The 24,123-nt window shown below is 40.2% G+C and overlaps 1 protein-coding gene across 6 annotated transcripts in view; it reads right to left on the reverse strand.

Moving 5' to 3' along the window:
• Positions 1–24,123, reverse strand: part of RAP1B (RAP1B, member of RAS oncogene family) — a 25,202-nt gene continuing 1,079 nt past the window's right edge. Inside the window, exons 1-8 of one of the 6 annotated variants that reach the window (XM_080972038.1) lie at positions 23,896–24,029; positions 10,926–11,012; positions 9,098–9,166; positions 7,925–7,981; positions 5,416–5,556; positions 4,268–4,411; positions 1,814–1,929; positions 1–1,250 (exon numbers count right to left, since the gene is read on the reverse strand). In XM_080972038.1, coding sequence (XP_080828164.1) covers positions 1,843–1,929; positions 4,268–4,411; positions 5,416–5,556; positions 7,925–7,981; positions 9,098–9,166; positions 10,926–10,982 — 555 coding nt within the window. In that variant the 5' untranslated portion in view covers positions 10,983–11,012; positions 23,896–24,029 and the 3' untranslated portion in view covers positions 1–1,250; positions 1,814–1,842. Of the gene's footprint in view, positions 1,251–1,813; positions 1,930–4,267; positions 4,412–5,415; positions 5,557–7,924; positions 7,982–9,097; positions 9,167–10,925; positions 11,013–23,451; positions 23,544–23,608; positions 23,708–23,770; positions 23,792–23,891; positions 24,030–24,123 lie in introns of those variants that run through there. The other 5 variants (XM_080972039.1, XM_080972043.1, XM_080972040.1 and 2 more) reach the window with 5 other exon arrangements.

A 24,123-nucleotide genomic window follows, 5' to 3' on the forward strand; every position in this document is an offset into this window, starting at 1 on the left:
TTGTAATGCAAGCCCTTGCATGGCAATCCAAATTTATTGAACTACTGATGCTAAGTCATACAAAATTGCACCACTTTTAATTAAGGCTTTTAGTTTACATTTGGCCACCTCAAAGCAGTTGTAACATTAGGTTGGTCAATTTAAATACTGTGGCTCCCTGTTGGATTTTACACGCAATCTTTACACCCAAACGTTAATGCATACAAAGCAACAAGGCATTGTTAAATAAATCTGCAAAAAGGTAATTACTGCAACTTAGGCCCTGGGACCAATTACACATGATTAAAATTACTTCCCACATTCACATCCACAGTACTCGTCCACCATTTAACATCTCAACCAAAACGTTACACATGTAAAACAATCACTAACAGGCAAAAGTACTAAACCTGTATATTTGGTATTGCAAATACACTTATGCATGAGCAAGCAAGGGAATTCACAGTGAGAATCTACAGCTGCAGAAGCCAAAATGATTTACAAAAAATTGTTAAATCATTAAAAAATTGTTTTAAAATATACACTTCTTGTTGTAGACCCCCACTGTACACACAACTATAAACATTGTTCCCTATGTAAACAAGGAAAAGGAAACATACAATAAAAGGTTGAAAAATCTGGACATTTCCTTCCCAACAGATATTAAAGGCAATGTCTTTAGACAGACATTATACTGAAAGGACTCATTTTAAAGACTAGATCACTGTCTCCACAGGTTTTTTATCCTAAAATTAAAAAACTATATAGCTGTTGAGTTAATCAAAGCGCTTTTGTACAATACAATGGTGATCCTGTATTTTTCTTTTAAAAAAGTTACAATAAGCTACAAATACCGATGAAGCAAAGTTATCTGGAGTAGTCTATATATAGGAGCTCTTTGGACTTTCTTTTATTACGCTAAAATAGTGGTGCTTTTCGGATTTACATTATTGTACTCTCCAATAGGAAGTATGGGGTTTGTTGCAGTATACAGTACAGTTTTCATACATGTACAACATTGGTGGATGAACAATGTCTCTTATCAGTAATACTGGATGTAGGCTCTGGTTTTACCAGTTGCATACATTTAGATTATTTATAAGTAAAAATCTCTCGTGACACTGGAAAGTGATTAGAATGTGCAAACTGATGTAGTAGCTGTCATCCATTTCACAAAGGGTACCACCACAGGAAAGTCCATTTTAAGTTGTTGGTAGGTTTAATAAAGTTGGAATGCTGGCACTGTTGTAGTCAGCAACAGTTCTTCAGACCTGGAACATAAAGAGAAACAGAGATTAATACTCAGATGGTATTTAAGCAATGAAAGAGAATCACTATATTGAAAAAAGGTGTATCCTACATTAAATGTTTCAGTTGCGTTAAAATTTGTTTCCCATTTCAAGAGAGGGTTCAATTCCAACTGCCCCCAAGTGAAATTCTGCTCTCAGAACAGGATTTTTCCACCTCTTTCCTACTGCAGCCCCTGAAAAAGTGCTCCTGAGGTCTGAGAGAAGTGTCACAGGAGGTTGCAGCAAGAAGCAACTGGCAAAAAAAGTCAGATCCCCCACAACATTGGCAGAAGTACCTTTTACTTGCACAAGGCTATATCTGAATCCCAAGCCATTAACTTTGAATTTTTGACCCATCCTAAAAGAGCTGGCAATCCTTCATGCATATTCAAGTGCACATGGATGCAGATATAGTGTTATAATTTAAAACCAGATTGAAATGATCAAAAGCATCTCAGCACGGCGAATGCGAATAAATCAATCATTTAAAAATACAGCACTATTTGTTGTGGCTTTCAGTGTGGCAAGACTTTGCTTACACTTACCTGGCTCAGTGCTACAGTACACACATATATTAAAGTAGCTGACAAGATGACTTTTTGCGTGCTTTCCCAGGTACTGGAGTTTTTCTGTTAATTTGTCGCACAAGGTCGTAGAAGATCTGTGAACACAAAGTTTGCTTCATATATTCAGTGTTTTTCAAGTGGGATCATTTTCAGGCTTCATAGCTTTTAAACATGACAGTTAAATACCACTGCAGATATCTGCGGCCACAAACGAAATTCTGATGTGTAGCGCTTATATTCTGCCTTCCACAGTTCTTAAAATTGACAACTGCCACTTTTCCCAGTCGTCCCCCCCCCAGAAATGCAAATCATGCAAATAAGACCCTGATTCTTTTCAAGGGGGTTGACAGACAAGACTGAGATTGCAATCCTAAACACTTTCTAGGGAGTAGCACCACTGAAGACCCCTTATTTCCAAGAAATGCACACAATAAGCTTGGATTTTAAGGAAGCTTTACTTTACATACAATTCAGCATGAATATTTGGGGACTAATTTCCTCCTATGTTAAGCAAAAGAATCCCGCAAATATTTTGGGCCTGTTTTGTACATCAGCAGTAGCGAATGTCTGGCCCATATGAGGCAGGTAAAGACAGTTTCAAAGGGAAAACCAGGAGCCTTAAGTGTGCTCTCAATTGTTCTTTGGCAAGCAATGCTGATCAAAGCCCCACTTAAACCAAGTCCACCAGAGAAATGCATCCATTGCTTGCATAGTTTGAAATCAAACCACTCAAGCAAAGGAAGTAAAGTTTGAAATCACTGATAAGTTGCAGAGACAAAAGGAAACACAATGGCGATAGTGACATCATGTAATTGACAGGTGAACAAACATTGCATTAAGGAAAAAAAGCAGGAGATCCTGATCCAGTTCTAAGGGTCAAATAATGTGAATAGGTCTTTCGTAAGATAAAATGTTTTAAAGCCTTACAGTTTCATATAAATTCTAGACTATGTGCACATAAAATGTAGCTATTCATTTAATAGCTGGCTATGTTTTAGAGTAAATGTCATCCTGAAAAGCTAGTTTCCCCACACAAAAGTTGTTTCAAAAATTCTTTCTGCCCCTACTTCCATAGACCTGCTCAATTTTTGCTTGAATAGTTTTTATGCGCAATTCAGGAGTTCCCTGGGAAACACGGGGAAATACTGCATATAACCCATAATTGATAGTTGCTCTTAAAGAGCTCTTGCTTTTTTTAAAAAGCTGTTGGAAGTTTAAGGCATTCTGACCAGTTTCAAAGAAAGAAATTCCATGGGGGGAAAAGATCAAATGTGTTGTCAGTTGTAATGTGCATGTCCCCCAAATGTAGTCCAAGATTGCCATTTTAAGTTTTAGGAATAAGTAGAACAGTCCCATCACCAATGATGTCTTCTGCAGCTGTGTATCTTTACATCAGAGAAGCCAACAAAGAGTCATCCAATCTGTTCACATCATTTATACAGTGGTACCTCGGGTTACATACGCTTCAGGTTACAGACTCCGCTAACCCAGAAATATTACCTCGGGTTAAGAACTTTGCTTCAGGATGAGAACAGAAATCGTGCTCCAGCGGCAGCGGGAGGCCCCATTAGCTAAAGTGGTGCTTCAGGTTAAGAACAGTTTCAGGTTAAGAACAGACCTCCAGAACGAATTAAGTTCTTAACCCGAGGTACCACTGTACAAGTTTCCAAAACAGGATTATTAATTTCTAACATTTAGAAGCATTCAAACTTCAAAGGAGCAGTTGTTTTGGCTTTAACAGAAGACAATGCCATGGTGAATTAGATTGTCTATTTCTAGAAGTATAGCCATATTGTTTTTGCTCTAATAGGCTAAATTGGGTAGCTAACATGATGCCCTTCAAATTCCCAACCATTACAACTGATGGGAGTTGTCGACAACACCTAGAAGGCATCATGTTGGCTACCCATGGGCTACCTCTTGTGGCACCTTGAAGACCAACAAATCTGTTAGTCTTTAAGGAGGTACAATACCCTTTGCTGTTTAGACCAACTAGTCTCCCTCATTCTCATGAAGTGGATTGTTGCCTATGAAACCTCATGCCATTAGTTAATCATTTTCCAGGGGGTGACAATTCTCTCCCTACTTTATGCCAAGAACAAAAAAGGGTATCTCCCCTTTTTGGAGCAGTGATCTCTTCCCCTTTCTGCTGGACTTTTCCAGAAGCAGAGATCATAATTCTGCTTTAGCACTGAGGTAGAATTCATAACAACTTAGACAGGTTTGCCAGACCTGCATTTTGTTGAAATTAACAGGATATGTCAGCAACGAATGACATATCCCACTGATTTCAATAGGAATTAGGTACAAATTTACATCTAATTTTACACTAGAATAATGAAGGTGATTAAAAACTCACAAAAGCTGATAATAGTGGTCGTGTGGGTTTGGGATAAACAAAGTAAAATTAAATGTGTAAAATTACTTATTTACCTCATTAACATTTATTTTTGATTTTGCAGAAGACTCTAAGAATGCACAGTTATTCCATTGCCTTGCTAAATTCTGTCCTTGTTCCTTTCCCACAACTCTTTCATCTTCCAAATCACACTTGTTGCCAACCAGAATCATTGGTACCTAAAATGATAAACATTAAGTAAAGATTTAAAATGTAAATTAAATAACTACTACTGTGAAAAGTTAAATAATTTCCGATACTAATCAGTCACACTCTGAAAGTTATATCTGAAGTCTTAATTGAAAATTGGATTCTTACACAATCAAACCAGAGGTAATGCATTTAAAATGCATCATATCATTAAAGTAATTTTAAGACATCAACATTTGAGAATGAAGCCACTAGTAGCTTAGATTTGGAGTTCTCAAATCCAAGTTATACAGCACTGCAGTTCTGTACTTGAATCTACATTTCATTTTAACATAACATTTAGGGCTGTTATATTATCTTGTAAAAATAATCCACTGCCTTTGTATGATTCACCACTTTCTGAACCTAAAAGAGCAACTTATTCTAATGAGATAATTGGAATCTGAGACGGAGCAATATGGCACAATATAGTAATGCAGTAAAGCAAAGCACCAGCTTCTTTTGAATCCAACCAGCAGTGCTCTTCCTTCTGGCTCCAAATTAACATCACAGACAGTACTCATTGTTTTGTAATGTTTTAAAATGGCCAGCTGCACACACGTCTCTACTTAATCAAGGAATTGAATATCCAAGCATTGTTTATGTTTTGAAACACAGTATGAATCCTGTCTTGGCCTGTATGCATAGTTTATCTTCCAAAGTCCCATTTTAAATAATAAAGTCCCACTTAAAGAATATCTTTTATATTTATGATTCTTGCTTATTCTGTCTTTAAAGCTTTGATAGTGAATTTGTGCTAGTTCAATTACATTTTTATACAATAGTCATAAAAGTAGCAGCAGATCTTCTGTTGAGTGGCCACATATCAAGGAAAGAGACAACAGGAATCCCATTTTCACCCAAGGCAAGTTACTATGCATACATCAGATCATGTCCTTATTGTAGAACACTGGCTATCGAAGAGCCATAAGCTGTGCTTCTAAAGAGAACCTCCACTGGCCATTTGCAAACAATGCTTAGGAAGACTGCTTACATCATCAGTGTCTTTGACTCGAAGAATCTGTTCTCTTAGATCCTGCAAATCATTAAATGTGGACTGTGCTGTGATGGAATATACTAAAGCAAACCCTTGACCATTTTTCATGTAGAGGTCTCTCATGGCTGTAAACTGTTCCTGTAAAACACAATGACAGAAATGGAGAACTCAGAACAGTTATCTGACAAATGCAGCCTGACTTATGAGGACTGATCACACAGCAATTTCCCCCCCCCCCAAGCATGAATTTACTTTTCCTATCCCGTTTTTTCTAAACAGGAGCTGGCTGGCTTTCTGGACATGTAAAGTAATCAGTTGACACTTACTCAAAATAAGCTGGAAGCATTGTGTCAAGAATTACAGATTTACAGGGGGAAAAGGCATCAGTCTAACAAGCAGATGGATTAAACACACTGTAAATTAGTAGTGAAACGTCAGAGTTCCAGCTATCTTTAGTCAGTTAACAATTTTTTCCATCTTTTCCTGCTCTTTTCAGGCAGCATCTTGTTCTATACCAGCAGCGGGGAACCTCCATCCCATGGACCTAATTAGGACCAGGTCTCCCATTTGGCTTGTGAGGCACACACCTGCCCTACACCTATCATCATATATGACATCAGGTCTGGGGCAGGTAAACTCTCAGCTGCGCCAAAAGGGGCTTTGCAGCTGATTAGTGGCACTTGTAAAGCCCTGTGCACAGAGGCGCTGATGATCAGCTTATCTTCAGGGCTTGTATATCTGTGTAATATACCCAGTTTTGCTGTTCGTCATAGTTTGCAAAGCCCTGTGCACTGTTCTTTGCAAGTGCCACATCAGGGCTTGTAAAGCACTGAGCCTTTTCCTGTATGGTTTTTGACACCAGATGACTGACAGGTAGTCAACCCTGATTTTCAGTTTTTAGAACAGCCTTTTCCTCCTAAAAATTAGTGGTATAATGAAAGGATCCAACATTAGTAAAGTTGGGTAGTCAGAATGGATACAGAACAAAATCAAATATATAATCAAAGTTGTATTTAACTTTGCGGTGACTAGAGAGCAAATATTCATGTGCACTGCTCTTTAGGCATGTTTAAATTGGTGGGTGGTACATGGCTAAGTCAAACTCAGTGTAGACCCATTGGAATCAATAGACAAGTTAGCCATTCTTGGCAAGATACCACCTCAATGATTTATCGTTTCAGTGCCTTCATTTCTCCCCTTTAAATAATGTAAGGGGGGGAGGAGATATTATTTAGTATTTTTAAAACCCCAGGTACATTTTTGAATTTATTTACAGCATTTCTGTCCTGCTCTTCAGCTGAAAAGAAGTTCACAGACCAGACCGACTAACAAATATCAGAATTAAGCCCCTGTGCTTGGGCTTACAATCTCAAAAGGCATACCACAAAGAGATATGGGTTTGGGGAAAGAGAAGGGAAAAAGTAGGTCTGAATTACAATTAGTATTTGCTTGCATAAGAATTAAATTACACGAAATACACCATCTTGCTTTCCCCCCTTAGTCAAATATTTTCACTGAACTACTTTGGGCTACCGCAAACACTTTGAGATATTTATACAGAATGTAATATATGAGACCCCTCAGGAAACATAACAATATAAGACAAATAGATATGGTAACTCTGGTTTTGATTGATTTAGGACAGCAGAAAATTTTCTGGGAAACCCACAGCACTGCTTCATATGTGGTGTCAGAACTGACAGACTATCTATGAATGATATTGGGAAGGTGGTGGAAAGCTGAGTGAAAAATACCAACTCAGCAAAGAGCTGCACTATAAAAGGCATAGGCAAGGGACTGAAAATAAAGCTGCACCTTCTGCAGGACTATAGTGCAGACACATGGGTTTTTTTTGTGTGTGTGTTTTGGGAGGGAGTCACAGGATGGATCCAAAGATTGGTGTACTGTTTCTCCTTATACGCAAGATATAATTAGTACAGGTTTGCGTATGCAGATCAGTTGCTCTACATATACAAACTTCATACCATACCACAAGCTTAGTGTGCCTGCTGGAAAACAATTTTTAAACAGATGCTGAACATCAAGATGCTGAAGTGATTGTGAGCATTTAATACCTTTCAAACATGTACAGAAAACTAACCCTCTATCATTTTAGAATTCAATGCTCATTTCCTCCTCCTCCTCCACTGATATTACCCCTTCTACTTATCAATAATGTCACTTGTATAGTTTTGTCAAACAGGTTGGGGAAGAAGAACAATTTATTTGTAACTTAGCAAAGAATGACAGTGACATGCTGACCGTTGTCAAGAGACACTGATAAAAACTTAGTTTGTTCTGTAGCTCATTTTTTTTTAATTCATGGATAACATATACACTCTTAAATAAACAAAAATGAAAACCATCATATACTAATAGTCTTACGCATGTTTACAGAAATTAACTGGAATGGCTTGTTCTGTAGCTCAATCTATTGCTCTGTAAACACTTTCATTTGTAAAAGTTGACCTATAGTAGTTTTACACTTAGTCTTATTTTTACATACCGTTCCTGCTGTGTCTAAGATTTCAAGCATACATTGTTGTGCATCTACTTCAACTTGCTGTCAAAAAAGAAGAAGACACAATTTTGTACTGAAGTATAAACAGCAAGACTTCAAATACTCATTAACTTGCCTTTACAAGTTATACCCACAATGCACAAGATTATTTCCCTTACCATAGTCAAAGCAGTTGGCAGGCTGAAAGAGAGTTTGAGAGTTTATAATAAAATAGCAAAATAGATATGTTAATTTTGCTTGGGTCGGGGTTTATTTTGTAGCAAGAACTGCACACTAAATTCGAGCAGAGGGGAAGGTGAAAGCAGAAGAAGAACAAGATGACAGCGAGAAAGTGTTTGTTACCATTTAAGGACATCTGGGGGGGGGGAGCCCATTTTTCCTAATACCAAATACCCCAGTCCACCACTCCCAACAACCCCAGCCAGAATATCCAATGGTTAGGGGTTATGGGAGTTTTATTCCAAAACAGTTGGAGGACACCAGGTTGGAAAATGCTCAAGTAATGTGCTACAATGCAGGTTAAGTGCATGCCTTTTAGAGCTCAAGACATCTACTGTTTGCCATTAACACAATGTTCCTCTTGACCATAGTGACTCATTTTAGTTCATACTGCTATAATTGTGTCTATATGGTTTATTCTTATGTTTTAATTACAAACCACCACATTTTTCCTTTTGGAAAACTCAAGAGCACTTCCTGGCCTCTCCCATTCTGGCAGTGAACTGATCCACCCTCACTTAGCTTCATGAAACATCACTGGGTTCTTCCAGATCATTCACGGAAAGTTGGTAGTTTTTTTTTGTCACTATGGTATGGTAAGTTGTGGACAGTTGCTTTGTTCAAAAGTGCTTAGTGCTCAAAACAGAGCCCAGTAGCCTTCATGACACAAGCTAACCAAGCTGCCCTACTTTTATTTTTTGACTGCCGAAAGCTAGGTCAAGCTTCTTTCCATCTCGAAAAGGACCTATTCCAATCTGACTAGAAATGCCTGTAGCCTTCTCAAGTTGGGTTGGGTTGGATTGTAACTTAGCCACATCGAAAAACAAAGCAGGTAACTTTCACTGTTGTATTACATTTAGGTTGTAGGCTACTGTTTTCAATAACACAAAATATGCTATTCACTTAAAGGTATACGACAACTTAAAATAATGTGCATACCTTTCGGTAAGAGTCTTCTATCGTAGGATCATACTTTTCAACAAATATTCCTTGAACAAACTGTACAGTCTACAACAAAAACAGCATTTTATATATAAATACCTTTTTAATGCAATTTTTATAAATATTCCTATTAAAAGGAACATTTAAACTGCAAACAGTTCATTACACACATATAAAGCACAAGTTGTTTCTAGCTTGCTGCCTATATTTATATTAAGTTTCTTCAGAACACTGACATGTCAATTGAAAGGTTAAGAGCCAGCATTAGTTTTGAACTTTGCTTCAGAGAAAAACTGTTCAGCCTTGAACAATGAAGGTGCTACTAAACTCAGTTGTAATATAAATTACATCAGCCACTATTAATTGATTCAGACAATGCCACGGTGTCTTGTCTGTTTACCCCTTATAAGGTGCTTAAATCAGTGTCTCTCTTTTTCTTTACTACCACATATTGAAGACAGGAAGCCTTCAAGGGGGCTGCGCTTAATCTTATTGCATCTGAGTGACACCTGCACTCTCTCTGCATATGTATCTGATGGCATGAGGCTTTTATATACTGAAAGTGCAATGGGACTTCCCATTCTTCTCCTCTGGCTCTGTAGTCCCCCAGATCTTCTCTAAAGAGTTGGAAGACCTTCTGGAGTTAAGGATGAGTGCAAAGGGAAGGGGAAGAAGTGAAAATGTGCTCATGCAATTTTGGATATCACCCTCCACACACTGCTTTCCAACAAAAAATAGAATAAAGACTAGCATAGGGTTTCTCTGACTGACATTTACCATTAAATAGTGTTTGCTCTGAATATCCAAACCCCATGCTGAGACACATTCAAAAGGTCACCAGATTTTGAGTGACTTCCTCAGTGTTTCCCAATTTTTGAAGTTTTTTCCAGCCTAATTTTAGACAGTGAAAATTCAGAATGGATTGGGGCAGATGATCTCACACCCTTAATAAAATCTCTTTATTGGTGACGGAGGTAGTTTGGAGTCTTTTTTTCCTTTTTTTTAAGGTTATACAAATTCTTGTCATGATGAAGTAACAATAAGTTGTATTACCTTTTATAAATGACTGAAGTAACTCAAATGACTAAGGTTTTTTAAAATGAAGCCAAATTTTAGGCCCAAATAAGGTGCTACAGATAGATATTAAGTATTAAAACATTTTACCTGTTACCTTTTGGAATTCATGTTTAAGCATTAGTATAATTTATTGGAAGCTAACCATTGACCTATTTTTCAAATATTGTTCAACAGAGATTCAAAAATAAATGAACATTTTGTTTGTTTCTGCAACAACCACTTCTACTTCCAATTCCAGCTTCCCAACATTGACAATTTTTACTGTAGCATTAATTTTTTTCTTAAAGCAAAATGAACAGCTTTCCAACCCTCAATAAACACAAAAAATAGGGCACTCCATTGACTGTACTAACTGAACTATAAGTAGGTTAAAAATAGATAAATAAAATTGGTATAGAACATATGTATATGCACACATATATACCGGTATATGTGCTTATGTTCATATTACACACCTGAAATGCTTTCCAGCTGCCTATTAACGCATTGGTTGCTTAGACTATTTAGTAGAGAGACTGATGCTTATAGCACGAAAACTGTGCTTTTCTTGGATTGCTTGCCAGGATCTGGAATCTTATGACTTAATACTAAACACATGCTTCACACATAACAAAACTGGACTCGGGCACATCACAGTGCACAGAAGTCACCTGAAACATCCAGACACATCTTACTGGGAGTTTCAGATGAAATATACAAGTTTTATATGCTTAGACATAGTCATAAGAGGCCAAAAAGTATCACTCACCAACGCAGACTTTCCAACACCTCCTGAACCAAGAACCACTAGTTTATATTCACGCATGGTGCAAGTGTTGAGTCACCACCTTAATACCTACAAGAAAAAAAAGAATCTGTTACACTGAGCTGCATATGGCACAAGTTTGGCTTATCAATTTTATCTTCTATTAGTACAGAATACAGAGTGTTCATACTATTGCACTAAAACTTCAAACAAACAAAAAGTACAGATAGCTTGTTTGAAAACAGTAACAATTTTTCTATGTGATAGGCAGTCTGAAAAGTATGTTGGAAGAAGTTTAGCAAATATCGTAGTCACTTATCCACTGCAGGTAATATATCTAGCACAGTGTCCTGATACAACTATAAAGTCAGTGGCAGTTGATATACCCTTTTTGTGTAACCTTACATGTCTGGGATCATGTCTTACTATTAAAATAAAATGTTACAAATACTGATTTTACCTGGAAAATTTCTTTCCAGGAAAAAACAAGTATCAATAAAAGCAGCACCATAAAAACAGAGGCATAGCATCTGTAAAGAAAATCATTTTAACGCAGTGCTAAGAGATGTTAAGAGGAATGGTGCCAGACAGATCTTTCTGAGGGGGAAATTCTAAAGATGGGATACCCTGGACCCCCCCCCAAAAAAGTCGTATACCCAGTTGCCACGAGACAAAACACCAAAGTCAAGGACACACTGACAGGCCTCTAAAGGTGATGTTAATGTACAGGCAATTAACATATAGGAGCAAGCCATTCTTCAGAATGTTTGAGTGAAATGCCAAAGAATTCAGAATGCTTCACATGGCTTCCTCCACTAAAGCAGCTGGCCAGGTTTAGGGTGCAGAAAAGTCCAAAAAGAGGGCGGGGGGGGGGAAATAGGCCACCACAATAATAGCCTAAATTTGAAAGCTAATGGGAAGGATCCTACAGGAGTTGGGGAGGCGAGAAAAGAAGGGGCTATATATTGTCAATATATTGTCCAAAACCAATTAGTTTCATAATTTTTGATCTGGCAATATATCGCGAATCAATGATGTGTATTTGTGCTATGCAAAAATCACAATGTGGAGAAACTGTGAAGCCAGCAGAGAGAGAAAGCATGCAGGTCCTTTTTCAGTAGATACTGAGGGAAAAGTTTCCCCAAAGTCCTGCCCACCCTTGATTGCTTGCTCACTCTTTCTCACTGCAGCAGACAGAGGAGAGGAGGAAGCCCAGCAACAGCAAGCCAGGAAGGGTAGATGCAGCCCATGGAGGAGGCAGCAGTGACTTTACTCTAGAGTCGTGCGGGGAGTCATTTCTACTCCCGCACCCACAGCGCCAGTCAGCTGACCCATGCTGTGGTGCAAGTGGTGACAGTTCACTTGGGCAGCAGGAGGCAATTTTAAGTTCAAGTCTCAGGCACATACATCATGACAAGAATTCTGAAATTGCTCACAAACATACCATTCCCTATCGTGGAACGTGTCTAATGCCTAGCTTCGAACACTGCAGCAGACATCTTGGCTTTTCATTACCAAAAGGCTACACTCAAGTCAGTCAAGAATAGGAAGTCTACCAGCAGCAACTACAACAACAACAACAGAACAGCTGAGGGCAGCATTAGAGGGTTAGGGGAAAAAAAACTTCATTACTACCTCCTAAATCAGGACCCATATACCTATTGAGCTGAAAATAGCCAAATGCAAAGTTGAAGTTCCGTTCTTCCTTATTAGATTTGCAAAACCAAGTATATATACAAGTATATATCAAGAGTTATGCAAACAAAACTGATGTTTGTGCATATGAGAAATATCCATATCTAATGCTTCAGACTAGGTCAACAGTATCATAAGTTCACCAGTTCCACCAACTGAACTGCACAACATACACTGCCCTAGCCTCAAATGCAACTGAAAGCACCCAAGGAGCATGTGACAGAAGAGTGTGTGGGAAACTGATTGACAGCAAGGGCACAGAATGGAAAGTTGGATGGAGTTAAAGCAGGGTAGGGGAAAACTTTTTGCCTCTGGGGACCAGATTCTTATCAGGATTGGCTTTGTGTGCCAAAGTTGATAGGTGGGCACCAACCTATCAATGATATGATGTCATTATGCACCACAATGGTTTTGCAAGTCTTTCCATGCCTCTCATTTAAACCCAATACCAGAGTTTCCTGGATTAATGCTGCAAAGCAGCTTTTGAAACAGCCTCCTTGACTTCCTGTGATGTGCACCCACCAGCTACATGCCTCTCAGTGATGGAACTCTGAGCAGGGCTTCCAGCGATAACCAGTGAAAACAGGAAGTTATATCTGGAAGATGGTCCTTTAAAAACCCTTGTCCAAAGCAATTTAGCGCTTCAAAAATGTGGGTTACAGCACATGTGCCCTATTTGAATACATAATATGAACTAGATAGAAGAGGAGGACTCATCAACATTCTGTTTTCATTACACCACTTACTCAGATTCTTTGCCAAGTGTTTTGACAAGAACTAAAAGTTTATTTGACCTATAGGTCAAAGAAAATATTTTGCATGTGTGCCTAAAAACATGAATGCCACAGTTGCGTAATTCTGTGTCTATACATTCTTGAATCAAGTGAAACTTCAGTCTTGAGAACAAAAGTGCTCTCATCACTAAGTAGCCTTTTCATCCACATCCATTATCTACTGGGCAACATACTTTCTCTCCTTGCTTTGTGATCTCTTCATTACAAAAGTACAAAGCGATAGGAATGTGCTTAGGTTACATAGAACACTGGGGTGGTGGGGGGGGGGAGAGACTGGTGAAGCTGTCAGGGAGAATGTAGTCCAAGCTAATCTTGCTCAGCACACTGAATTTAGCTTTGGGCTTCACGTTTAATAACATTAGTAGAAGAGTCTGTACAGGGTAAAAGTTATTAATTTGGTTAGAAAGATAATACAGTTCCAGACTGGTTCTCACAAAAGTGAAATTTAACTGATAGTTAAAATTTGCTTGTGTGAACAGGAATATTTTGGAGCAGCTTACAACAGTTAAAAAAGATCTGACAGTTAACAAATCATTAACTCATTGTCAAACATGTGTTTTATACATGAAGCCATTTTTGGAAATAACTTATAACCCAACTTCCTTTCTCAGAAAAGCTAAGCGAGACCAAAGTGACAGATTAGCAATAATTAGGCCTTCCTGTTGTGCAAGTTCCACCGAAGTCGTGGAAGACATCACATTATTTACGACAACCTTAGCAGAACAATTTGAGCATTCATCCTAGTAAAATTGAAAGCAGCACAGACCTTGGTTTTTGAAAAAAGTGGATCGTTTGCTAATATGGGTCTTTTTTACTAGACAAAGTGAGCAGGCTTAGTATTATCTGCTGAAACAAATAAGTTCTAGCTCCTAGATGCAGCAAGCTACATCATTTAATTGCCACTTCCAGCTTGTGATATTGATTCCCTGCTGTGCAAAAAAGCCTTTGTGTTGGATTCCCTTGATGTGAATGGCCTTTATTGACATTAGATGATGCTCTGCCCAATTCAGGAACTCTGATGCTATCCTGTTGTGACTGAAGTATTTTGTTCTTTTATGCAGAACAATCAGATTTCACATTACTACCAAGCACTAGGAACGCCCCCCTTCAACCATGAGCTAATGAGCTTTTCCAGAAAACATGCTCCCTCTTCTTCATTTGATTATTTATATTGGTCCAATAGTAAGTGTGTGTCTGCCAACTATCTAGACTAACCCTTGAACAAGAAGGCCCAGAAACCACTACTGTGTTTAGTAAACAGCACATACATTCAAAAAACATTTGTTTCAGAACTAGCTTATGGATAAGTTTATTTACTGGGCTACATCAAAGTTTATTGCATGTAGACTATCACATAGTGCACTATTTTTAGCCACCTCTACTCAGATAACATTTTGCTTTGTGTCAACTTTAGAGAGAAAGCAACCATAAAGCAATTGCATAACAATACCACATAGAGCAAAATTTCCAACACCTGGAAGTTTCCAACAAAAACAATCCTATAAAATAGTTACATAAACCACTGATCATACCACATGACACCCATATTTAATTTTTTGAGGGACACATATATCATTTTAAGTCTCTGGGATATCAATTATAGTCCATTTTTGAGACAAATAGCGCAATACAGAAGTCAACTGGCATGTTTTTATGAACACTATCAGTGATGTTTCTTGCACATTTCCTGGATGAGGTTTTCAAAAGCGTCAAAGCAAATATAGTCATTCAAAAGTTAGTAGTAATTAATTAATTACCTTCCAATAACAGAAGCATCATTAATATAGATGTTCACAGTCAGAAGTAGAAGTTGAACTATATGGGTCAACAAAATTTAGCTGACTATGTAGCCAGCCAAAATTTCTTCTCACTATAACCCTGTGGGAATTCTGCTGGTATAAAATCCTTTTGCGCTATTTTGAGTAATTCCCTTCTCCCACTAAAGCCCTGTACAATATACATCCCATTGTTCAGGGCTCCCTGACCTCAACCCTCTGGACAGAGTTTTGGGGGGCCAAGGGGCTTCAGGGGAAGGAAGGGAAGAGGAAGATTAGATCTTTACACCACAGATAAATATGCTACTGACTCTAGACCTGCACTCTTCCACTAGGGCCTCCCCAAATTCCTGGAGAGCGTTTCCCACTCCCACCCCCCAACAGCGGGAGAAGGCGAAGAGAAAGATCAGTTGCACAACCTGATATCCACTCATGCAGTCTCTGGGTACAACCCTTAAAGCAGAGCTATGCATTAAATATGACCCTAAGTGTGCATTGTTCCACCAAAATATGTCACCTGAAGAGGGCAAGCATCTGATAATGCAATGATCTGATAACTCAGTTGGTTAGAATGTGGTGCTGGTAATGCCAAGGTTGCAGGTTTGATCCCCCATAAGGGACAGCTGCACAGTTCTGTATTGCAGGGGGTTGGACTAGATGACCATCAGGGTCCTTTCCAACTCTATGATTTTACTATCTATGATTAAAAATTAAGAATTTTTAATTCAAAAATTTTATACCCATGTTGCAACATCTACTCTAGGTGTTGTCTCCACCGATTTCAGAGCATCCAATAACTGTTGGATCACTCGGTCCTATATTGTCTTCAAAGCTGTGGAATCTTCAATGTAGCATTCCTCAGGGTTCAATTTTATTCCCAATGCTGTTTAACGTCTACATGAAACCAGTGAGTGAGGTTATTCAGTTGTGGAGTAAATTGTCAGCAATATGCTGATTATTACACACAGCTCTACTTCTCTTTTACATCTGTAGGTGTGACAGTGGATGTACCGGCCCATTGTGTTGCTTCAGTAACAAAGACAAACCAATTACAGTGAAAGGAAAAGGTCACTGCCTAGTAGCCCCCCTGAATTTAAGACCAGGAGTTAACAGGATGACACAAAGCAGTTCCATATAGGACAACCCATTTAAGCTCAGGTGGAGAAGCCCTCCTTATAAAGGAAAATCACTCCATGCATATTTGCATATAAAGTAAGCTGCATGTATATGATGACGTATGTAGATCAATTTATAGAGTTCAGCAGCTCTTAAATTCACAGAGAAATAATCATATGCTTGCCCTGCATGCTAGCCTCAGCCCAGTATACTTGAAGGAGCGTCTCCACCCTCATTGTTCAGCCCGGATGCTAAGGTCCAGCACCGAGGGCCTTCTGGCACTTCCTTCACTGCAAGAAGGAAAGTTACAGGGAACCAGGCAGAGGGCCTTCTCAGTAGTGGCACCCGCCCTGTGGGAGGCCCTCCTATCAGATGTCAAGGAAATCAACAATTATCTGACTGTTAGAAGACATCTGAAGGAAGCCCTGTTTAGGGAAGTTTTTAATGACTGATGTTTTAATGTATTTTGAATATTTTGTTGGAAGCTGCCAAGAATGGCTGGGGAAGCCCAGCCAGATGGGCGGGGTATAAATTATTATTATTATTATTATTATTATTATTGCCATAGAACTCAATACCCAACTACCTTGTTTATTTCTACTATCCTTCAACTATTTTAGTCTCCCTCCCACCTAATCTACACCCTTCAATCAAGTCTTTCTGCTCCCAACATTCCAGTTTCTTTAAATATTATGTGCTGTGTTGTCCTCCTACCTTCAACACATTGCCCCTACAAATTATGCTCTCTCCATTAGACTTTCTGTAACTCCTCACTCCTATTGCTGGATACTAAGTTTTTCTCATTTCCTTGGGATAGGCTATCAGTAGTCAACAACCATTTAAGACAAAAGAAAATGCCTCCACCCTGTGTGAGTTATCCATTCTTAATTTTAAAAGCCTGATAAAGGTAGTGGTGAGAACAAAAGTGTGTTCTCAGTAACTACCACTTTTGAGGGCAGACACTTCTTACACACCATTCTGATTCACAAACCGGTCAAATATATTCAATTATGAAAGCTGAGTAAGTCCTGCAAATTTGCACATTTATTTGAGCTATGGAATTTGTGTTCTGGGGAGTCTGTTCTTTGATGAACAAAGAGGCAAGGCTTTGAAAATTTAAAGAGTTTGACATCTGCGCTACTTCAAGAATTATAATAAACACCAACATAAGAAAGCCTGCACCTGCACTGTGAACCTTATAAGGTACTCACCCTGTCTACTGCCCCAATCAAGCCCATGTCCACAAATGTTCATAAGACAATTCACCATCACCTAAGAATCATTAGTATGTTTGCATGGGTCTTGCCAAGTACTTCATGCTAAAGTCTGCATGGCATGCTCCCACAAATGCATTTTCCCCCAGAAAGGTTTCATCGATGCCCATGGTGCCAATATGTTAAGGGGAAATAAAGCCAAAATAGTATTAAAGAAAAGTCTTGCAGGAAATTTCTTACAGCTGATAACACAGAGGAGTCAAAGTTAGGTTTTACTACTAGTAATCTATCTTAGAAGACGTTCTCCTTTACCCTGAATTTTCTGACTCAGGAAACCAGTTTGATCAATTCTGAGACCTGTGAAAGATCTCTAAATTCTTGTTGCACTGCTGACACCAATAACACCTTTAAACAGAACACACAGCTCAACAGCATCTTTACAGTGCACTGCACCTTGGTCATACATTTACATAGACTGCTCAAGAGCAACTTACATACTGCCCAATGGATTGGGTGGTTTACTTTGAATTAGAATTTTTGCAAACAATGGCAAAAAGGTGGAGGCAATGAATTCCACATTTATGTCAAAGAGGAAATGGGGGAAACTGCATTAAGAGGATGAATAAGGGGGAAATGTAAACTGCCATGTAAACTCATGGCTGGCTTGAAAACCACGTTGGAATGATAGGATATAAAATTTGACAAATATAATTAAGACTTGGTAAGCTGACCACCTTTTTTCTTGATATTAATATTTCATTAGCCAAGACTGGCACAGTTTAGAATCATAGAGTTGGAAGAGACCACAAGGGCCATCGAGTCCAACCCCCCGCCAAGCAGGAAACACCATCAGAGCACTCCTGACATATGGTTGTCAAGCCTCTGCTTAAAGACCTCCAAAGAAGGAGACTCCACCACACTCCTTGGCAGCAAATTCCACTGTCGAACAGCTCTTACTGTCAGGAAGTTCTTCCTAATGTTTAGGTGGAATCTTCTTTCTTGTAGTTTGGATCCATTGCTCCGTGTCCGCTTCTCTGGAGCAGCAGAAAACAACCTTTCTCCCTCCTCTAGGTGACATCCTTTTATATATTTGAACATGGCTATCATATCACCCCTTAACCTCCTCTTCTCCAGGCTAAACATGCCCAGCTCCCTTAGCCATTCCTCATAAGGCATCGTTTCCAGGCCTTTGACCATTTTGGTTGCCCTCCTCTGGACACGTTCCAGTTTGTCAGTGTCCTTCTTGAACTGTGGTGTCCAGAACTGGACACAGTACTCCAGGTGAGGTCTGACCAGAGCAGAATACAGTGGCACTATTACTTTAGTTGTTGCAAGAATAAAAACCAGAGAACTATTTAATTAATCATTCACATTTATAGAGTCTTTACTCAATATTATAGTTATAATTCATTATAATGTTATGGTTAACAATGAAATTAATTTGATTTTGTAATTAAACAAAGTATTAAGTAGCATCTTTGTAGATGTATCTAGTTTCTTCTTATAAAGTTAATGTTTTAAAAAAATTCTGACCAGTCATTTGAAAACTTTTTCTATTGGTCCAGCAATAAATAAATAAAACTTTTAAAAGGCCAAAATCTTCTGATTATTATGTATGGAAAGGTCCTCCTTTCTTTTAGATGTGTCTTCCTTTGAACAGCTACATGCAGCCTTCTGTCAGTTTACTGATTTCTGACAAGGAAGAAAATTCCACTGTTCTGACTGCAGACTCACCAAGAATTTAGAAGTCTGCTATCTTAATAAACTTCCGCTAGTTTTATAAATTAGAACTGTTTTAAGTATTCTGTATCACAGAGATTATTGGAGGTTTCAATAAACGTTTTCACCTGTAAACTGTAAATACATTTATTTAGGCAGCAATATTTCTTTATCAATTAATGGCAGCATGAACACGCTTCTTCACAATTATTTTTACTACCTAACTTTGTTCAATGCATGTTACCTAAACAACCACCTAACTGCCATTTCTATCACATTAATCAAAGTACAGTCATATCTCAGGTTGCATATGATTCATCTTGAGCGTGTTCGAGTTGCGCTCCACAGCAACCCGGAAGTAATGGAGCACGTTACTTCCAGGTGTCGCCGCTTGCGCATGTGCAGACACTCAGAATGACGTTACGCGCATGCACAGAAACGGCGAAAAGCGACGCGCGTGCGCACAGACGTGCCATCACTAGTTACGTTTGCTTCTGGATGCGAACGGGGCTCCGGAACGGATCCCATTCGTATCCAGAGGTTGTTGTTGTTGTTTAGTCGTTTCCGACTCTTCATGACCCCATGGACCAGAGCACACCAGGCACTCCTGTCTTCCACTGTACTAAAGATGCCTTACTGCCACCAAAAGGCCTTTCTTTAGGAAAGCTGATTTCTCTTAAGCTGAATTTTCAAGAGTTCACCATCTGAAAACAATATTTGGAACCACATGCTAAGCACGGCCACTATTATATAAACTATCCATCACTTTGTCTCCAACATAGGCACCAACACCATCTCTTCAACTTATCAATTGTCAGGAGTTATTCGATACCATTTAGATTGCAGTATTTTTTTCTATCTTCCATGTTTTAGAATTAAAAATACAACTTGAAACTGCTTCAATACCATGCAGCCAAACACAACTTCTATGAATGTGCATATATGTGTAAAGGGGGCAAATGTATGGGAGACCTTTCTCTGTGTAGAGACCAAGTGCTGAAATGAACTGGTGTTAAGGCACAAACTAGATAGGGAAGGCCATATTTGTTTATTCAAGTGTCTACCTTTTTTTTTTAACTTTTCTCTAGGCCAACTCACTTTCAATATTGAAGTTCAGCTGGGAGAACACTGACCAATCATGGACGGGGGAGGAGGATTCAGCTCTCCTCAACCACTTGCCTCTTTCAATGCGAAAATTAGCCACCACTGCCAACTTTATATGTAAACAGGGAAGACATGTGAATAAAAATTGGCAACTGCCCTCACATGCAGTTTGGTCCTGTTGCATTTAATTGGTTCTGAAGCCCAAATGATAGTTATATTTCAATGTCTTGCACAACTGGTCCTTTATGTCATTTCATGTTCTTCGCCTTGTTTTACAAAACTCAAGTTCAAGTCATTTCTTAAGCTTGTTTCTTCTTGTTTGTTTTCTAATCATTCTTCGGATATCACATCACAAGTGCAAATACAACTATACAAAAATTGCCAAGATACTGAAACATGTAGCAATTACTTTCATACTGAGCCAGGTAAATCCTTTTACTGTACTAATACAGTCAAAGCTCTTCTTGCGTCCGCCTCTGCTTGCATCCATTTCATCCATTACGTCCGTGGCAAACCCGGACGTAACTGGTGGGTTTGCCACCGTTCGCATCTGCGCAGGAACGGCAATCACTGTTCACACATGCGCACACAACGGCACCTCTCCCAGCGACCCGTTTCGACCTCCGGAACGGATTATGGTCGCAGGTAGAGGTTCCACTCTACCGGATCAAAGCAAGGAATGCATACTGATGGCAATGGGTTTCAACTGGCTAAACTAGTCTGCAAACTCCCACACCTAGTTCAACACTAAACTAAAGCAGTACATGTTCTGCTCCTAGAAGTCCACCAATAAAGCTTCATACATCTAGATGACATACTAGATGTATGGCTTCAATTCTAATATTTTTCTCTGTGACTTGAAGGAACTTCCATTCACAGAAGTTCAGCACACAGAAAGAATCCTTCCAAGAGTAATTGTACCCCCCCCCCATGAATAGAACTCCTGTTAACAGAGTAAGAGCTTAAGATGCAAGTCTATGTTTACAACTAAGCATTAATTTTGAAGATTAACTAGTATTGCGCAAAGTCTGCTATTTTATTTGGAAGAATAAAACAAACTTCCCACATTGGAATATTTGCTGGAGATGAGGATTCAAATATTTTCTCAAGGAAAAATGGAGAATACTGTATTGGATCTTATGGAATCCCAAGTATTTCTAGAAACTCAGTACTCAAATCAACGTAACTGAAGAAAATTGGTGAAAAAATATTTCACAAGCCACTATACTAGCCATTCTAAACCCATGACCCGTCAATATATTTGGGGGGGGGGGAGGTTATCAAGGAAAAATAAAATTCACATTAGCATTTCCACTGCTATAGTTGGTGAAGTTGTTCATTGCACTCTTATACTTAAATTGTGATTTAAGTTGTGTCCTACCAAATTCTCATGGCTCAGGAAGGATTATTGTTCACATTTACAACAATACGCTGTCTTAACTGAAAGTAACAAAAGTAAAGCAGAAACAGAATGGTCTTCCACTGCTTCTGCTAAACTTCCAGGTGTTGTTTGGTAAGTCCGTAAGGGGAATAAGTTTCCATATTTGTGGAGTAGTCAAAAAATTATCTATATATCTTTGCCACTCAAAAAAAGAAGAGCAGGGCTGCTCTTGATAGAACAGGCTGTTGTTTGGATAAAGGGAATGAGAAAGTATTTGATTATAAAACTATTAAGGGCTTTATAGAACAAAAGTAACATAAAGACGTATGCCCAGAAAGGTGCAAAAAGCCAGTGCATGAGATTTATGCCACTGACACATCCCAATGAGAGATAAATTTCCAAAGCCTCACCATTCTGAACAAGTTGAAGCATTCTAAACTAATCTTCATCTAATCTTCATTTATAATCTTGCCAAGAAGCAACTATAGTAGTCAAACTACAGAAGTATCGAAGCCTGAAATATTAGATTTAATGTCCGAGGCAGAAAAAATTGGTGAAAAACATTTCCAGGCACACCTGTATCCTTTCTGAACATGGTGCTAGTTTCAAGAGCACCTCAAGGCCACTCTCCACCTCCAATGAAATCATGGGGTTTGACAATCATTTTAGTCTCATTTGGATTTAGTTTCTTAGACAGGAAGTTACTCTCAGATACTGATATAGGACACATCAACTAGAAACTGTACAGCCATTCAGCACAGCACAAGAAAGTGAAGAGAGTCTGTGCGTTAGGCAGAGATGCCACTAAAACCCAGAATAGTTAAGAAACATGGCCACCTCCTGTGGCATATTGGGTCAAGTGTATCTGGTTATTAACCAAAAGGTTAGTGCTTGGAGCCCACTCAGAGACAGCTATGGGTAGGAATCCAACATGGCAGGTGTTGGACTAGATGACCCTTGGGGTGCCTTCTCACTCTACAATTCTATGATTTATTAGAAAGAGGTGGTGGGTAGCACTGACTTCCATTTTGTGAAGTTAACTTCACTGTGCCCAGCTGGAACTGCTCTGGTTCCTCTTAACCTGACGCCTTAAGCCTATTTTAATGAAAATTAACACCCACTGACTTTAGTGGTTGCACTGCATTGAAGTCCAAGACATCAGATATCTCATACTTGCTAGAAATACCACAAAGGGGGAGGGGGTAGTAGTACAGGGTGGATCCCCACACCCACCCTCAATTTCTCTCTCCAATTTGTCTGGCTTTCTGTAACGGGGGCAAATCTGCAATCAATGCAGCACTCCCCCGTCAACTCTTTCCGAGCGGTCCCCCTCCCCCCCTAATATATATGTGCAAATATGAGTTCAGCAGAGCAGGGCCCGGATCTCAATTCAGATTCGGCCCGATTTGACGCGGAGTCTGACCCCGCGTTCAAATGCCGCTCGTTCTTTTCTTCTTCTTTTTTAAGGGGGATGCGAACAGATTCTGGCAAGAGGCTGGAAAGCGGAAGAGGCCTATCTCCGCCTGGGAAGCGGCCGCCCTGCTTCCCCGCTGGGGCGGAGAATGGAAACAGTGAGCCGCTTCGACCCAGCCGGACTAGGCGGGGCGGCGGCTTCCAGCAGAGGCCGACGCCACGGGAGTCCGGCGGAGTTTCTTCCCGGCTACAAGCAGGGCGGGTGGGGAGTGGGGGTTGCTGCTGCTGCTGCCGCCGCCGCCGCCCTCTCCTCCTTACCGGCAGGTCCCAACTGCGGGCGGCCTCGCCAAAGGGGCTCCAACTTTCCCCTTCCGCTCTAACTTCTCCTGGGGAGGCGGCCATAAGGAAGCGACGGGGTGGGGGGAGGGAAGAGAGAGCTGAGGCAAGAGGGGCCCGGCTTCCCCACCCCCCTTACCGAGGAGGGGAGCGGCCGGGCTCGGTTCCGCCTCCGCCATGTTCTCTCTGAGGAACCTTGTCCCGCCTGTAAAGCGGAGCCGCCGCCGCTCCCCCCCCCCCACATCCCGGCTCGCCCTCGCCGCCGCCCCCCACCCCCACCCCGCTTGTGTCAGGCACTAACCGCCAACCGCCAACGTCCCCTCACGCGTTCGGCGCCGGGCCCCCTTCCCCCTCGTCGCCGTCTTCGTCGTCGTCCTCCCCACCCAGCCGTCCCTCCCGTGGCCGCCGCCGCCGCCTCTTACCTACCGGACGGCGCTGCCGCTCCCCGCGTCCGTCGCCGCCTCCCTGGCCAAGCCCTCGGAGTCCTCCCCGCCCGTGCGCGCGCGCACACACCACACACACCCGCGCGCGCGCGCAGAGACTCCCTCCCTCCTCGCTGCCTCTTGCCTGGGCGAGGCTTGGAGCCGCCGCCGTGACGCTGCACGCCTGAGCCTCACTCTGGCTGCTCCCCTTCTTTGCTCGGTCCGGTGGTGA

The sequence above is a fragment of the Podarcis pityusensis genome (assembly GCF_964106645.2).
Source record: "Podarcis pityusensis genome assembly, chromosome: 10".
In the NCBI taxonomy this organism is placed as follows: Eukaryota; Metazoa; Chordata; class Lepidosauria; order Squamata; family Lacertidae; genus Podarcis; species Podarcis pityusensis.